At 64.0% G+C, this 17501-nt stretch overlaps 1 protein-coding gene across 3 annotated transcripts; it reads left to right on the forward strand.

Annotated features, from left to right (window-relative positions):
- The first annotated feature begins 833 nt into the window (after positions 1-833).
- VPS37C (VPS37C subunit of ESCRT-I) lies at positions 834-17351 on the forward strand. Of its 3 annotated transcripts, none has more exons than XM_036295729.1 (5): positions 834-979; positions 12122-12220; positions 13588-13759; positions 14496-14578; positions 15274-17351. In XM_036295729.1, the coding sequence occupies exons 2-5, from the start codon at positions 12128-12130 to the stop codon at positions 16000-16002; spliced, it is 1077 nt and encodes a 358-aa protein (XP_036151622.1). In that variant the 5' UTR covers positions 834-979; positions 12122-12127; the 3' UTR covers positions 16003-17351. The 3 variants fall into 3 exon arrangements, with proteins under 3 accessions (XP_036151622.1, XP_036151621.1, XP_036151623.1); XM_036295728.1 differs by lacking the exon at positions 834-979 and adding an exon at positions 7890-8208; XM_036295730.1 differs by lacking the exon at positions 834-979 and adding an exon at positions 9963-9970.
- Positions 17352-17501: the final 150 nt, after the last annotated feature.

Genomic DNA, 17501 nt, shown 5'->3' on the forward strand with positions numbered 1-17501 from the left:
AAGCTTTCTCTTCTCTAGTTCCTGGCAGCTGGGATGCAGGTGTGATGACCGGCACCGGAGCAGCCATGCTAGCCCGAGATGGCGACCCTGTGTGGAGGTGGCAGAGCAGCAAGAAAGCATCCTGCTCCCCATCCCTGCGGAACCCCCTGGACGGACAGGCACTGATGTTGGGGGGAGGGGGGGCGGGGCGGGGCGAGGGGCACTTAGTTCTGGGGTCACCATAGCCTAGAGCAGTGGTTCTCAACCTTCCTCATGCCGCGACCCTTTATACAGTTCCTCCTGTTGTGGTGACCCCCAATTTCATTGTTACAAATTGAATATAATTAAAGCATAGTGATTCATCACAAAACAATATGTAATTATATATGTGCTTTCCGATGGTCTTAGGCGACCCCTGTGAAAGGGTCGTTCGACCCCCAAGGGGGTCGCGACCCACAGGTTGAGAACCGCTGATCTTGAGGTCAAACGGCGGGGCATGGCGGGGCTCCGCAGTTTGAGCTCAGCCCACCCAGGGCGTCCCCTACACCCTGGGGGTCCATTCGCTTTCTTTCGGCCCCTCCAGGGCTGCTTTGGGGGAGCCGCCCCCAGCTGAGCGCAGTGAGACACCAGCCCCTGGCCCGCCCGCCCTGCGCAGGCGCGCTCGCTCCAGGCGGCCTGGTTTCCGCCTCCTGGGCGGTGCCCTCCTGGGGGCGGGGCCAGGAATCCGCGGGGGCGGGGCCAGGAGTCGTGGGTGCGGCCCCGCGTGGCCGCGCGTGTGTCTGTGCGGGGGGGTACGGGAGGGGGGAGCCGGTGCCGTGACTCAGAGGCGCGTGGGGCACCCACCGTGATAGCGGGACGAGCGACGTGGATCCCGCTCCCAGACCCGGAAGTTGGCAGGTGTCACATCCGGCAGGAGGGGGCGGGCCTCCCGGACCCGGAAGTGTGGGCGTGGGCTGTGGTTTCACCCGCGGCTGTGGCGGCGCGGCTGCGGCCCCGGCAGGTGAGCGGGGCCCGGGGAGGGGCGAGGACGGGGCTGGGGGTGGTGCTGCGGCGGCCGCCGGCGCGCCCCCTCCTTCCCGCCTCGCGCGGGTGGAGGCCGGTGATTGGGCGCGAGGGGCGCGTGACCGCCGCCGAGGTCGGCTTCCCGGCCCCTCGCCGTGGGCGGGCGGGGGGAGCGAGGGCAGCGCGCGGGCTCGGCCGGCTACCCCGCAGCTCCGGCCTCCAGCCCCGCCCTCCGCCGCCCCCCGCCCCCCACCCCACGTTTGCGCGTTTTGCTGGTCTCGGTCCTGGAGACGTTGGAGGCGGCGCGCCCATTGCACCGACGGGTGAACGGGCCCCAGGCGGAGCCTGACCTGCAGGGGACCGCGGGGGGCGGTGGCAGAGTGGGGTCGCAGGGCCCCTGCTCTTTGCCTCCCTGACACGTGCCCTTTCTCCAGGGCAGTGACTGGTGGGCTCTATGCCTTGACTCTGTTCTTATCTATTTGTTTTTCTCCTGGACCCAGACTAGGACCAGCCGAATCACTGACCAGTCCTTATCCCGGACCTGCTGGGCAAGAAAGGGCGTTGGGGTGTGTGTGTATCTACAGATCCATAGTTACACGATAGCGATAGATAGACAGACAGATGCCCCCTGACCTACAGCAGGGTTGCATCCTGATAAATCGATCGTAAACGGAAAACGACACAAAATGCATTTACTACACCTGACCTACTGAGCGCACCGCTCAGCCTCGCCCCCCTTATGAGTAAATGAGCTCAGAGCACTGGCATAGCCTGTAGTTGGGCACAGTCGTCTGACACTGGCCTCTTCCATCATGAACTGTAGCCCGTCTCCTGTGATTGATCATGCCTGTCACTTCCGCACCATCGTACAGTGGGAACACGGTACGTCGGGCTCTCTGTGTATCTGCAGCCGGCCCGGTCCTCCTGCCGACCCCTGCCAGTTCGGTGCTCATTCCCCCCTCGGGGTGGGAAAGACGTGGCCGGGCTCTGCTGGGAGTTCCTGGCAGAGGTCACCCTGCACCTCAGATCTCGGCCCCTAAGACAAGTCAGTGCTCTCAGCCTCGCGGCGTCTGGGCTCCCTCACCTGAGTGGTGCCCACCTTCGCGCTGGGGACTTCAGAGGAGGCGCTTCCCTTTGCTTCGGCAGCATCCCAGCCATCCCGGTGCTGACTCAGGCCTCTCCCACTCCCCGCACGGCCCTTGTACCCAGGAGAAGCAGGCACATACTGGAGTTAGACAGACAGACGGACACACACACAGAGACACCAGCAGGTCTGGGACTCCCAGCCTCTTACCCCGGATCCCATATCCCACTGGTCACCCATGATGCTGCACCCGACTTCCAGGTCCGTGGCTGTCAGCCTGGAGCTGGAGGAGACGGCCAGAGAGGGATTTGGGACGGAAAGCCTGTTTTTGGCCGTTGCCCAAAGCTGCAGCCCCGTCCGGGCCTGGGCTCTGGTTCTGGATGGGAGCGAGGACCTTGAGGCTGAATCCGGACCCTGAAGTGAGAGCCTTTGTTCTTGGCGGTTGTAGGGCCCAGGAAAGCTCTTCTCCCCATGCGATCACGGGAGTCTGGTGTGGGGCCTCGGTGATTGCCATTCGGTGGGGCATGTCCGTCGCAGGCCTTCACTGGGGCAGCTGCCGGTGGGGGTTCAGGTGGCGGCAACTGATTTCCGGCGTGGCTGCCCGTGGCCTTGGCGCTGCTTGAGGGGCTGTGCGACCCTAGTGAACGCAGAACACTTCCGGGTGTGTGCTGACCCCATTTCACAGGTGAAGAGAGCCAGAGGTGGGAGGTAGTTGGCTGGGGTCCCACAGAGCCAGGCAGCGGCCCGTTGGGGTGTTTGACCTGCTGGTCTCAGTTCAAAGAGAATGTGCCCTTGCTGGACCTTAAGAGTCCCCTGTGATGCTTACTAGGAGCCCAGCCACCCTCTGGAGAGTCTCCCGTAGGCTGTCCGGCCGGCCTCAGGGACCTGTGTCTTTTTTTTAATATATTTTATTGATTTTTCACAGAGAGGAAGGAAGAGGGATAGAGAGTTAGAAACATCGATGAGAGAGAAACCTCGATCAGCTGCCTCCTGCACACCCCCTACTGGGGATGTGCCCACAACCAAGGTACATGCCCTTGCCGGAATCGAACCCAGGACCCTTGAGTCCGCAGGCCATCACTCTATCCACTGAGCCAAACCGGTTAGGGCAAGGACCTGTGCCTTTAACATGTGCACAGAGTGATTCTTACAAGGCAGGTGTGGGGAGCACTGCCTCCAGGAGTTTGTGGGTTTGCTGAGCTCGGACGTGCGGTTTCCCAGGGCATCCTGTTCTTCCTTTCCTCGTTGCTGTGGGATTGGCTCATCAGACCTAAGTCTGCCTTTCAGGGGGCGCTGGGGTGACTGGCCGCCGGAATCATCTCGGACACTGTTGGCCGGGACCCGTAGGGTTTTTCCAGAATCACACAATCAGACCACTGAAGACTTGGTTTTAATCTGATCAGATCTCTGTTGTTCGGGCATTCTCTTAGCTTCTGCTTAGGATCTGGAGTTCTCAGAGGGTTCTGGTTTGTTCCTGGATCGTTGCCTCGTCAGAGAGACCTCTGAACCCGCAGTGGGTGACGCATGTTTGCCGAGCAGGCGCTCCGCCAGGGCGTTTCTCTCACAACTTCCCCTCCCACGTGTTGATGTGAGAACGTGAGCAAATACCAAACAGGTTTGTTGGGGTGATGGAGTGCCCCCCCCGGGGCTTAGGATGGGCAGGAGAGGAGAGACGCGCCCCTGTATGACTAAGAGGCGGCAGGTGCCGTGTGCAGCGCGGGGCCGGGGCCGGAGCGCCCTGGGTGGACCGCCCTGGGTGAAGTCCAGGCTCCAACCTCCCTCTGAGCCGTGCTCCTGTCTGTCAAGGGAGGAGAACCAAGGGCCTCCCCGGCGAAGACCCAGTGAGGGCCACACGTGCTGAGGGGAGAGTGCCCCGGACGGTGCTCTGTGCACAGTGGCTCTGGCACTGCCCTCTTTCGGTTTCGGTGGTGGGACCCCGAGGCTGGGAGGGGGGAACAGCAGAAGGTGGTAAGCGTGGTTCCACCGTGGCCCTCAGCACCCCATCCGCCCCATCCACCGCCCTCCTCTGCTCCACCTTCCCGCAGCCTGGAACCCTGTCCCACACCTCCTCCCTCCTAGCTCCTCTGCCGCACTTTCCTTGCTCCTCCTCCCAAGACTTCATCCCGCCACCCCACCCTACCCCCACGTGCTCTGTAGGCACCAGGGCTACCAGGTAGCGTTTCCTATGCGGAGCCCTCCCCCCGCCCTGGGCCTTCAGGTGAGCCATGGCCTCCGAAAGGGCGCAGAGGAGGGGCTTGGGCAGGGGCCAGGCAGGGAGGGTTGGGATCAGAGAGGTGAGGGTTAGGATAGTGGTTTTCAAACCACTTTCTGGGGAAGTGCCTGGGGGCCCCCTTGAGACTTCGGGGAACTACGGCTCTCCCTCTACTTCTCTGCCCAGAGAGTGGCCTCTGGTTTGTTCTCTGTGCTGCGAGTTTGGGGATAATGTCTGAAAAAACCGAAAATATTCTCCTTTGAAAAAAAAGTTGCAAAGGGTTGTGAAAACAGCAGGAGTGGGTTCGCCACGTGGGAAAAGACGGAGGAGGCACGTCCTGCAGCCTGTCCCGCTGCTCCCGCTGGGAGACGTGGAGGGGGCGGCGAGGTGACTAGCTTTCGGGAAGGCGGGGGAGGGGCCGTTAAGAAAGAATTAGTCCAGATGGTTGTAAGGAAGAGATCTGGAGGTGGGAAGACCCCTGTGGAGTTTGCAGAAGGACAGGGAGCCGGTGACTGGACCTCAGAGCTGAGGGAGGCCTGTGCTCCCAGGCGGCCTGGGGGGTTGGAAGTGAGGGCGGTTGGGAGGGGTTTCTAGTTTGGGCAGAAAAAATAGGTGATGAGAGTGCCCCTCCCCCATCTGGCATGGCAACTGGGCGCATCCTTCCTGGGTCTTCTCACTTGCGGGCCTGCCTCTGGGAAGAGGGGCTCGGGTGGAGTTACTCAGGGGACCCAGGAGTCTTCTGTGGGCGCCCGTCTCCTTCGGAAGCCTGTCCTGAGGGCTGCGCCCCCCATGCACGCGTGGGCACGCGTGTAGTCGGGGGCCTTGGCTCCGGTTCCGGTTCCGTGGAGCCTGCTTCAGAAGGTCACACCCTTTGCCTCCCTGGGGGCCCGGCAGGGTTGCCAGGCGACCTTCACACAATGAGGTGTGAGTGTGTGAATCGGTGCCCCTGGTGCCTGCTCGCTGCTTCATCCGGCCCCACAGGTTCTCTGGATTCCCATTCCATCTTCCGAGACCCGAGGGCCATGTCGGGGGTTAGCCCACTTTCCCAGTGAGAAGCAGGGTCATCTGCCCAAGGTCAAGCAGCTGGTACAAGGTCACCCTGGATTTAACGCAGGACCATTGGGATCTTTCTTCTACCCCCGGCGCCTCTTAACTCCTCAGCATCGGGGCGGGAGGGGCCTCCTCCCAACTGCAGAGAGTCCTGCAAGGACTGAGCGCTGGCTGGGTCTCCCTTCTGGGGCTGTCATGCCAACTTTTCAAAATCGCGGCAAGTGAGTTCGATGGTGCTTGGGGCCAGGTGAGACGGGCGTGGTGGTTTGAGGTGTCATTACCTCCCGTGTGCAGGCAGGGACCCGGCCGTCTGAAGCTGGAGTCCTTCTGGGAAAAGGAAAGCAGGTCAGGTCACCAGGTACTTCCTCACTGAGAAGCAGGTAGGACGGTTTCTCCGGAACCACAGGTGTTCTTGACCTGAGGGGTGGGTTGAGGCCAGACTTGTACCACACTCTTGGATTGAACTGCGCAGGTTGCTATGGTAACAAGCCCTCTGCTCTCCTAGGTGGGTGTGGGAAGTGTACCAGCGACCCAGGCCTTTAGAGCACGCCTGGCCCTGTGACCTCAGGCTTGGAAGTAGCTGGCAGGTGCTGAGTGTGACGCTGAGGAGGGCCCGGCGCCGGGGACAGCAGGCGCCCGCCCAGTCACCGTTCGTTACGATTCCGTGCGAGCGGTCATTTTGCTTGACTCAGTGTTGAGCTCAGGGGCGTCAGGAGTCGCCCCTAATGATCAGCTTACCCCCAAGAGTCAGGAAGATGAGTATCTGTTCAGGGCTCAGGAGCCTGCAAAGGCCTGCCCACCGGAGGCTCACAGCCCCGCGGGCGCTCCAGCAGTGCCCACTCCGGCGAGGGGCCTGGATCGAGCTCCCACCACCCCATAGCTGGGGAGCCAAGTGCGACGCCAGGGCGCCCGTTTCCAAAGCCTGTGCTTTCCTCGCGTTCTGGGGGGACAGGGGACCTGACTGCTCTGGGGCGAGGGGTGCCTCTCGCCGTCTCTAGGGCCCAAGCCTTACTCCGACCTGAGCAGCTCTCGCAGGGGAAGTGCTGCGCTTTGCTTTCTGTTTTTAATCTCCCGCCCAGTTTATTCTTTAAAGCGGCGGTTCTCAACCTGTGGGTCGAGACCCTTTGGGGGATCGAACGACCCTTTCACGGGGTCGCCTAAATACATCCTGCATATCAGATATTTATGTTACGATTCATAACAGTAGCAAAATGACAGTTATGAAGTAGCAACAAAAATAATTTTATGGTTGGGGGTCACCACAACATGAGGAGCTGTATGAAAGGGTCGCGGCGTGAGGAAGGTTGAGAACCGCTGCCTTAAAGGATCTGATATCAGTTGAAGCAGTTTGTTTTTTGAGCTGAGCAGCTCTGGCAATGACCCTCATTGAGCAACATCCGCGATACGTGGCTCTTTCTTCCTTCCCTATAAGGACAGGTCTGCAAGGCCGCCCCGGGCCTGGGCTCTTGCCAGCATCGCCTCTCCACCTGGACGTTCTGCAGCCCCTCCCGCCCCTGGGCAGAAAGGATACTCCGCCTCTGGCCTGAGTGCCCCAGGTGCAGGCAGTCCCCTCAGCCTAACACCCTCCGCTCAGTCACGTCCCGTGTAGCAGCATGTGAGGCTGAGTCAGGCCAGACACAAGGAAATGGGAAGACGCTGTGACCCAGGGGCCAGCCCAAGGCCCGGGGGAGCACCGGTGCAGCCAGGACCTGCAGTGTCACCCGGCCCCCTGCCCTCCCCGTCTGCGGAATCTGTCCTCCTGGCCCCATCTCCCCTGCAGGGCATGTGCAGTTCAGGTGAACACCTCGGCCCAGTGTTTCTCACCACTGGGAACGGGCTGCTGACCTTCAAAGATGGGGAGGTAGCACGCGGGTTCAGGCTCCTGGCTTTCCCTGGGAACCTGGCAGGTCTGGCAAAGCCGCCTCCCTCTACCTGCAGGTGGTGCCCCCTGCCACAGGCCGCACCCCCCGCCACAGGCTTGTGCTAAGGCATCTCTGGTGGAGGTGAGCTGCAGAGGAGACAAAACAAAACAAACAAAAAAAGGCAGAGAGAGCCCGGCCGGCGCGGCTCAGTGGCTGAGCGTCAACCTCTGAACCAGGAGGCCACAGTTCCTGCCCCATCAGGGCACGTGCTCTGGTTTGGGGCTCAGTCCCCCGTGTGCGGTGTGCAGGAGGCTGCTGATCAATGATTCTCTCTTCTTACTGATTTTCCTCTCTCCCCCTTTCCCTTCCTCTCTGAAATCAATAACAAAATATATTTAAAAAAAGAAAGAGAAAGAGAATAAAGCCTTTTCCCTCCTAGGATCCTGCCGCGGGATGAGTGACTTTCGCTGGCCATGGGGGCGGGATCACAGATGAGCACGCGCTTTCCTTGCCTTTCCACCCTGTTCCCTGGCTGACCTCCTCTGAGTTGGTGGAGTAGCCCCCCCCAAAGAGGTGTCGTCTCGCTGTGCCCGCCCCCCCCTTCCCCACCAGCCTTCTCCCTCTCCCGGCCATGCGGCCCCACGTGGCCCCGCAGCCTTTGCCCTCGGCCCTGGGCCTCCCAGCACAAGCAGCCCCTTCAGGGGTCTGGGGGCGCCCTCCTCACGCCACTGTCCCCACCTTTGTCACGGCCCCTCGCACCAGGTCGCTGTGAACTGTTTTGCCTTTTAAAACCAAACAGTTCCCGGAGAATTGCATCAGCTTTGGTATCTTACGGCCGCGTCTGGCGCACAGTAAACATTTACTTACAGCCCTCTGTCCCTTTACCCGCCTTTCTTTGGGTTCTCGTTCAGTGTTGGCGTGACGCGATGAATAGCATTAGATGTCTGTTCAGTAAGCGCCGCCGAGGAAGGAGTGAGGACGGAAAGTGGGAGAAGCCCGGCCTCACACCCCTTGTCTCGGTGAGTCGCCACTGGAGGCGCTGGTTCCCCCTCCCTGCCTGTCGGTTCCCTGTTGAGGGCCCTCTGGGCACCGCGGGAATAGCGGGGTGAACAGGCCACTTTCCTGCCTGTGGCCTCTTCTCGCCTCCCTCTCCTTCCTGCTCCCTCCTTCCAGGCAGCAGACTCAGACACCGCACCCCCAGACCCGGCATCCTCCTGGGCACCTTGCTAGGTGGAGGGGCCCTGCTTGGGTCTGTGTGCCAAGGGGCGAGGTCATGGGCTCCTCAGGCCTCCAGACACAAAAGCCCCGCCCCCGCCCTCCGCGTTGGGACGTCCTGGTGGCTGCGGCACTGAGTCGCGCTGGATGGGATTTTGCTGCCAGGTGGGTGCCTGGGAGGCCGAGCCCTGCCAGCAGCAGGTGCCAGGCCTCGGCCCTGCTCTGTAGGCCTCGGGCAGAGTATCGCCCTGCCCCATTCTCCTTTTCCCAGTTAGGGACCAGAGAAGTGCTTGCTGCCCCGGGCCCACGGGCGGCTCGGACTCGGGAAGGCAGGCCTGGCAGCTTGGCAGCCGCAGGGGCCACTGTTGCTCACAAGACAGGCATTGCCTGCCGGGTTTGAGATGTTGTCAGAGGGCCAGGCGGGCGGGGCTCTCGACCTGCCATCTAGCATCTCGGGCTCCCCTCCTGACTCCGCGTGAGGGCGATGGAGCGGGAGGCAGAGGTGCCTGTGAGATTTAAATACCCAAGGCTTGGCCTGTCGCCCTTTGGAACACTTTCCCTTCTTCTTCCTGGTCTTGCTTTCCTCCCTGAATTAGGGGTCATTAGCCTGTGTTCCCGTTACTCACTAGTGGTTATGTAAGGCGGTGCCTCTCAGCCGGTGGCCGCAAGGATTTCTAAAACATGCACCGCCTGACTCACGTCAGGGCCTGACTTTTCTTCCTGGAGACTGAAATAAAGACAACAGCCAGCCGGTGTGAATGAGTCAAAATTACACCTGTTTTTTGTCAGATCAGCAAAATGTACGCATTTCTTGGTGCCCCCCCCCCCCCCCGCGCTCCCCGCAGGAGGGCAGCGGTTGGCTTATGTGCTGTGCGGTGCGGAGGGCTGACGTCGCTGACTTCACGGGAGAGTTTGCAAAGGGCTTTGCCCTCAGAGGAAAGTGACCATCTGGGTTGTCACCTACTTACAGGCGAGGAAAACGAGCCCCGCGGAAAGAGAGTGCGGGCGCCTGTGGGGGTGGGGTCCTGGGCACCCCCCTGCCAGGAGGGCCTTGAGGGTGGGTGAGGGGAGGCAGTGGGGGTGGCGCCTGGCGGCAGGAGCAGCGGCCGTGGGCAGGGCGCGTGGCTGGCGTCCCCTCCTTTGTCACAGGACGTGCGGGCTTGAGAGGGATGTCGGTGGAGAAAGCAGAGGAGGTGGGATTAGAGGAAGTGCTACCTCCCGTCCCACTGTGGCCGCTGAGAACATGCTGCCCGGACAGAGGCCCATTGACAGCTGAAATCAGATCATGACACCTCCCATGGGGGGGGGAGGGTGCTGTCCTAGGGAATTGCGGCTCTGCCCAGGGCTCTCCTGGTGGGTGCAGGGAGACCCCCCAATGAGAGTGCGCCTGGGCCCGCCGTGCTGTTCGTGTGCGGGTGGCCAGCTGCCCAGCTGCCCCCGCCGAGCTCCCTCTCTCGGCCGGGGTGTCTCCGTGCTCAGCCTGACTGCGGAGCGGAGCGAATGGACCCTGTTCGGCAGGTCCCCCCGGGTGGAGAGGGCTGGGCACTGTGCCGCGGACCCCGGCAGGTTCTCCCGGGCATCGTGGAGCCTGAGGAATACTGAGTTCTGCAGTGCAGCCTTTTGCTCGCATTGGCTCCAGGGTGGGCCCACGCTAAGCCAGCGCTCTGCCTACCCGTCGCTCGAACCTGCACTAACCCATCCCAGGTGGAGAAGCCGAGGCTCAGGGCGCGGCACTCAGCCGGGTCTGCCTCCCCGAGCCACCTCCCGACGTGGTTCGGTCTTCAGAACGTTGCTCGGCTTGTCCCCCTCCTGGGGGTCACGCGTGCAGCGTGACCTCGCTCGCCCTCCGGAGCTCAGCTCCCCCGGGGCCTTGCAGCCCGCTGTGCCCTGCCCGGCTGCTGGACCACGGGTTGGGGAGCAGCAGGGGAGTGTGGACAGAGTGCGGTTTGAACTTGACTCTGCCACCTGCAGATGGGCTGGTGGCCACCGGGCAGGACCGGGAGGGACAGTGCATGTCACACTCAGGCTGCAGCAGCATCTCCTGGAGAGACCGACGTGGGGCCCTGCCCGGCTCGCTGACAGGCACCGGCATGGCCAGCGAGTGTCCTGGGGCGCACGCCACAGACGCCCGTCCTTCCCGCCAGGCTGGGGCCCGTCAGCCTGCAGGTAGCGGCGCCATGTGACCCTGCCTGGGTGGCTCTCTAAAAGGGGGCTGTACACGGGCACCCTGTTCCGTCGCGTTTCAGAGGTGTGATCTTACAAACGAAGGCGAGGCCGTCCACCAGCAGGGGGAGGAGGCCCACTCCCGCGACACTGGCTGTGCTGCGGGGTGACCAGACCGCGTATCTCCGAGGTCTGTCTGGGACGTGTGGAAGCGGGGCGTTTGTGAGACTGGAGAGGGCCTCACTCGCGGCTGCGCGGGGACACGACGGGGAAGCAGGCCTTTCCTGGCCAGTGGGGGTGTGGTCGGGCCTGTCCTTTCCTCTCTACACCTTTTGTGACCCTCAGAGGTGCCTGTCCCTTTCTGTGACAGATGGGGAAACGGAGGCGGCCTCCGTCCGGCCAGCACGTTCTCGGTTGCGATGTCCCTGGCCACCGTGGGACTGGATGTAGCACTTCCTCTAATCCCACCTCCTCTGCTTTCTCGATCGCTTCCCTCTCAAGCCCGCATGCCTGTCGCAGGTGTGACATGAAGGCAGAGAGGCATGCGACGTGCCTGTGTGACAGCGGAGGGGCCGCCAGCCTAGGCGCCCTGCCCGAGGCGCGCTGCTCCTGCCGCCAGGCGCCACCCACAGAAGCTGCCCTGGCTGTCACCGGGGCCCAGAGCACCCCCTTGGCCGAGTCGGGGCGGACTCACTGGACCAGCACCGGGGCGGGGTGTGGGGGCCTGCAGCTTCACCAGCGTCAGAATCTTCAGGACACGAGCGGCCTTGGGAGTGAGCAGACCAACACGAAGGCAGGCTCTGCAGCGCCTTCTAGAAAAGTTAGACATAAGCACAGCACCCAGCGAGCCGTGGGTGTTCTGTGTGCGCCTCCTCCTGGCCCCGGGGTCTGGCTGTGAGCCTTGTCATGCAGACGGTCTGTGAGTGTCCCCCGGGCAGATGGCAGCTCTTCGCCAGAGCGTTGCGCCGTGCAGGTCGCTATTTCTCTTCCTCCTGGCTGCCTGGGAAGCCAGTCGGGGATTGTTTCCCTGTCGTGATGAGGACTTGAGCGTGACAGTCCGTTGTGCACGTGGGGAGGACGGCAGTTCCAGAGAACCCCGAGGGGACCCGAGGCTGCCGGTGCCTACCTGTAACCAGCGGCGGCGTTGGGGGCTGTGCTGGCACAGCCAGCCAGGCCCGGGTGAGGGTGGACGTATTCCTGGTCCGGATGGAGATAGACACATGCCAGGGTGGGCGCTGGCATCGCCTGGGGCCAGTTTCTCCCCGCCCCTGGCGGTGGCCCTCTCCGCTCGCCTCTCCCATCTGCTCCTCGGGGAGCGCCATCTGTGCTCCCTCTGGCTGCTGAGTGCGTTCTCACGTCCTGCTGGCCATGTTTGGGCGGAAGGAGCAGCTCCTGGGTCTCCCTGGGGAGAGGGCTGGGCAGGGCGGCAGGAGCACAGGAAATGGGACCCCTGCCCCCCCTGGAGCCGCCCTGGCGGGGAGCACCCTCAGGAAGCTCGTCTGTCTGCACCCCGCCAGCTTCTCCCCTCACATCAGCACCGTCCTGTGTCCACAGGGAGCGATGGAGACCCTGAAAGACAAGACCCTGCAGGAGCTGGAGGAGATGCAGAACGACCCGGAGGCCATCGACCGGCTGGCCCAGGAGGCCCCTGAGGTAGAGGGAGGCCCGCAGAGGGCACCCAGGCGCTGGAGAACGCTGGCTGGCTGGGAGTTGGGCCAAGTTCATCTCCCTTTCTGTGGCCTTCCCCCTGGTTGGGACCCAACCGGAGACTCCCCTGAAATGTCAGCCCAGTTCCCAGGGCTCCTGGGAGCTCGGAGTCCAGGCCCCACATGAACCCGCCCAGCCCAGGAGTGCCGCCCCATGGGGCAGCCTGGTCCTGGAGGCGGTTTCTGGATGCTCGGGCCCCATCACAGCTGCCTATCCCCAGGGCCCCTGGCCTGCGTCTCCACGAGGAGCCCTTCCCGGGCTGGATGTGGCTCATCTGACACCCATTTCCTGTCGTAACTGGCATCTCATCCAGCCCCTAATCTGTCCTCCTGGGGATAAAGAGCGCCCTCCCGTCTGCTACCCAGCTGGGATGTCACCAGTTATAAAGGGCTTCCCACGTCATGAAGGGCCTGCCCGCCCTCCTGGCTCTGGCCCTGTGGCTCCCCCTCCAGGTGGGAAAGGGCAGCGCCGGACGTGGCCACGGAGCTCAGGTGCCATCTGGTGCTGGAGGGGGATTGTCCCCCGTCTCAGGGTGGGGGCTCTGACTCTTTGCCCTCCTCTTGGTAAAGACGATTCCCTGGCAAATGGGCAGGGCTTCTGGTCACCGCAGGTCCAGCCAGGGTTCCTGTGGCTGCCACCTCAGGCTGGTGGCCAGGACTGGGCTGAGGGCGAAGCGCCGCCTGGCTTGGGGAAGTGCCTTCCCAGGGCATGTCCAGGGGCAGAGGTTGGCATTAGGTTGCCTGTTGGCGGGAGTCCTCTGTCCTTAGGGACTCCCCTGTGGTTCTTGGGGGCCCCTCTGTTCGCTTATCTGCACAGTTCTCTGCAGGACACACGTGGCCCAGGAGGCAGGGGCATCCCCCAAGTCAGTGCCGCGGTCTGTCCCTGGCTCGCTCGCCCTCAGAGTCACTGACTTGGGGCCTGTGGTCTGGCCTGGGCCACCTTAGTCCGCCTCAGAGCAGGTGGCTGACTCTGAATCCTGTGGGAAAGTGTTGGGGCTCTTGGTCCCTTCCCTCCTGGAAGGCCTGGGGCTTTTCCTATAAATTGTTCCCCCACCACCACCCTCCTGCTCTGCTCAGTCCACGGTGCGCCGTCCTGGGCCTTGGGCCAGCTGTGGGCTTTGGCCAGTGTCCCACGTGTCCCCACCACGGCCGATGGGCCAGGATTCGGGAGGTGCCGGTGGAGGCTGGCTCAGGGGTGAGCCCAGGTCCTTCAGCTCTCGCCGCTGGCTGAGCTCTGCGATTCCCCGGAGGCCCTGGGCCAGCCTGCCGCCTGCTGAGCAGGGTGGTTCTCAGGCCAGGTGTCCTGTCCCTCAGGTCCAGGACCTGCAGCTGGAGCGCGAGATGGCGCTGGCCACCAACCGCAGCCTGGCCGAGCGGAACCTGGAGTTCCAGGGCCCCCTGGAGATCAGCCGCTCGAATCTCTCGGACAAGTACCAGGAGCTCCGGAAGCTTGTGGAGCGGTGCCAGGAGCAGAAGGCCAAGCTGGGTAGGGTGGCTGATGGAGCGGCCGGTCAGGGTGGGCCTGGGCGAGCTGCTGGGGTCCCGGTCAGGGTGGGCCTGGGCGAGCCGCTGGGGTCCTGGTCAGGGTGGGCCTGGGCGAGCTGCTGGGGTCCCGGTCAGGGAGGGCCTGGGCGAGCTGCTGGGGTCCCGGTCAGGGAGGGCCTGGGCGAGCTGCTGGGGTCCCGGTCAGGGAGGGCCTGGGTGAGCTGCTGGGGTCCCGGTCAGGGAGGGCCTGGGCGAGCTGCTGGGAAGCCTGGGAGAGTGAAGCCTGCTCGCCCCCAGGGCAGGAGGGCCCAGTGACTCTAGCCGTGCTTTCCTCACTGTCGCCCTGGAGGGTGGTCCCGCTGTGACTCATTTCATAGGTGATACCAGGAGGCTGTTGGCTGGAGGTGGGGCTGGGATTTGAACCCAGAGAGCGCGTCCTGCGCTGTCACGGCTGTTGGCGGGGCCAGCTCCGCTTCTGCGCTCTACAGAGCCGGCGGCTTTCTTGTCCTGGGATGGCTGTGAGGGCGGGAGGCGCATCCTGGCCTGGCCCAAGAGGCTCGGTGCTCAGACGGTGCAGTGACTCCCCCGAGAGGCAGAGCAGGGCTGGGGCTGGGCCCGCTGAGCAGTCCAAGGGCCCGGCCTCGGCACACGGGCGCTGGAGCCGTGGCCGAAACCTGGCCTCCAGGGCTGAAGCGGGAGGCCCTGTTGAGATGCCGACCACGGACCCTCTGTTCCAGAGAAATTCTCGTCGGCGCTGCAGCCGGGGGCCCTGTTAGACCTGCTGCAGATCGAGGGCATGAAGATAGAAGAAGAGTCTGAGGTGAGGTGGTCTGGCACCCCCTCCTTGAGCCCTTGTCGTGAGCGCCGGTGTCTGGAGGGGGCGAGGGCGCCTGAGTAGGTGGCAAAGATGAACGGAGGCCCTTTGGGACGTAGAGAGCAGGGCTCCCTGGCTGAAGCAGAAATGGATGAGCGACGGCAAGGTCATGGGCAGCTGGCAGACCAGGACGGACGGAGGGCAGAGTAGCAGGAGCCCCAAGGACTGGGGCGTGCCCCCCCGCCCCCCACCTGGGCCTGCCTGGCCTCTCTCCTGCTCCCCTCTGAGCATTCTCATCTCCGGGGGCCGCCTCTCTGCATGTCTCCGTGCGCTGGGAGGAAGCTGTCAGGTCCTGCCAGCTCTGGGCCACTGCACTAGACCCAGTAGCCAGTGTTCACCACTCACTCGGCACATCCATGCAGTAGCCACTGGGCCCCGCACAGGGCCAGCGGCCGGGCCGTGGGACCTTGACCGGCAGCCCCTGCCCCGCAGGAGCTGACATTCAGTGGGAGGCAGAATGAGCACATGAGGGCATATCAGCAGGGATGCACCGGGGGAGGTGGGGAACTCGGGGGGCGGGGGGGGGGGGGGCGGGGGCGAGGTGGGAGGGCCGCAGCTCATCTTTGACCCAGGGCGGGGGGTGGGGCATGGGCGGCTTTGGTCCCAGCAGCCCTAGTGGTCACCGACCTTCTGTGCTCCAGGCCATGGCTGAGAAGTTCCTGGAGGGCGAGGTGCCCTTGGAGACGTTCCTGGAGGACTTCTCGGCCATGAGGAGGCTGTCGCACCTGCGCCGCGTTCGCGTGGAGAAGCTCCAGGACGTGATGAGGAAGCCCAGAGCTTCCCAGGAGCCCGCGGGCGCCGGCACCCCTCCTCTCCGCCCACCCCCCCCATCTCGCCCGGTCCCCGAGGCCACCCCCCCTACAGCCGAGGAGCAGCCACCCCCACCAGCTTCAGGGGTGCCTCCCTACCCTCTGCCCTACAGCCCGTCTCCCGGCTTGCCCATGGGCCCCACCGCCCAGGGCGCGCTGCCGCCGGCGCCCTTCCCCGTGATGTCCCAGCCCTCCTTCTCCTACAGCGGGCCTTTGGGCCCCCCTTTCCCGTCAGCCCAGCCGGGGCCCAGGGCCGCTGGGGGCTACTCTTGGTCCCCACAGCGGAGCACGCCGCCCCGGCCTGGCTATCCTGTGCCCACCTCTGGTGCCTCTGGCCCCGGGTACCCCTTGTCGGGGGGCCGGGCTCGCAGTCCTGGCTACCCTCAACAGCCCTCCTACCCTGCGGCGGGAGGAAAACCTCCTTACCCGACGCAGCCCCAGTTCCCCAGCTTCCCGGGCCAGCCCCAGCCCACAGGCCCCCCTCAGCCTCCCTACCCCCGCGGGCCGGCCCCTCCCTATGGGTTCCCGCCGCCTCAGGGTCCTGCCTGGCCTGGGTATTAGGGCCCTGGCCTCGGCCCTCCCCTCCTTCCGCCTGAACCGAACCGTTGGCCCTGCTGAGATTCGAGGTTAGATTGGAAGTGGAGTTGGCTCACCCCGTGGACTTGGGGGCCTGCAGGCCCCGGAGAGGCACGGGCGGTCACAGCGCTGCCAGGTCGGGGGTCCACACCTCCCGTGGCGTCTGCAGGAGCCGCTGTGCGCCCTCGACGGCTGCTGTGTCTGCCTCGCACTCTGAACAGTGCGCCGGCTCTGGGGGCAGCTGGTCTCGGCCCCTGCTCACCCTGCCCCGGGTTGGCATAGTCCACGTGGTGCCCGCACCCAGGGCTGTAGCTCTGTGTCTCTCTGGTCCATTCGAGGGTGGCCCGCCCCTCACACAGGGTCAGGGTTGGGTCGCGGGGAGAACAGTTAGGAAACACCCTTCATGATTTTAAGTCAAAAAGCCATAACTGGGCTCTGACGGGCTGGTGTCGGATAAGCTCGTGCTGTGTGCGGTCTGAGGGACAGCAGCCAAGCAGCGCGTGGGAAGACGGGGTCGTGAGGGTGGGCCAGACCTCGCCTGCGCTGGTCAGGGATCCTGGGGGTACCTCGGGCCCTCTGGCTGGACAGGAGGGAGCAGCTCTGGCCCAGGAGGTCATGGCCCCGTGGGGGCTCGGTTAGGAGTGGGGCCAGGTGCCTCCCTAGCCACCCTCTCCTGGTGGACCTTGCCCAAGGCCCGCCCAGCTGTCCACCCCTCAGTGCCTTGAGTCTCCTTCGAACCACCCCGCCCTCAGCCCCTCCTGGCTCCCCAATGGAATTCCCCACCCCGCACCCTCCGAGAGACATCAAAAGACGCCTGACCGTGCCTCCCCGTGGTGCTAGGACACCTTGCACGTAGGAGTCTCTCATCCTCAGACTGTAAAGGGCAAGGACCTGCCTCCGCGCCAGCGCAGCACAGCACAGCACCTGGAGGGCAGCACGTTCAGCCATGAAAACGACAGACCGCGGGGTGTGGGCACACAGCACGGGCTGGGGGGTGGGAGTGAGCCAGGTCTCGAGGCAGAGCCTGGAGCTGCTACGGGGGCGGGGGGGTCCTATGTGCCTTGAAACATCCACGTCACGGCACCCGGCGGCTGGGGCCCGCGGGAGACGACCTGGTGCCTGGCGCCTGGTGCGGCAGTGGGTGCACGTGCAGCAGCAGGTGCGCGGCAAGAGGCTCGCTTCGCGACGGGGGCCCTTGCCCATCATGCGTGGTTCTCATAAGCTATTTATAAAGTGGAATCACTAACGGGCTCTGCGGGGCCCAATGCGTTGGAACTGGACAGCGATCGCTTGTATGTTGTATAAATAATTGCCAATAAACCGAGGAGCTCTGCCGCCTAGTGGTTCCCTGGGGGTGAGAAGTGCAGAGGGCCGGGGGGCGGGGGCACGATTTCTCTGCCACCTGAGGCCTCCCTGCCTCATGTGCCTCATCGTTCCGGCTCCTCCTGCCGCTGCCCTCCCTGCTCCACCTGGGCCTGGCTCTG

The sequence above is a fragment of the Myotis myotis genome, unplaced genomic scaffold (assembly GCF_014108235.1).
Source record: "Myotis myotis isolate mMyoMyo1 unplaced genomic scaffold, mMyoMyo1.p scaffold_m19_p_27, whole genome shotgun sequence".
NCBI lineage: Eukaryota > Metazoa > Chordata > Mammalia > Chiroptera > Vespertilionidae > Myotis > Myotis myotis.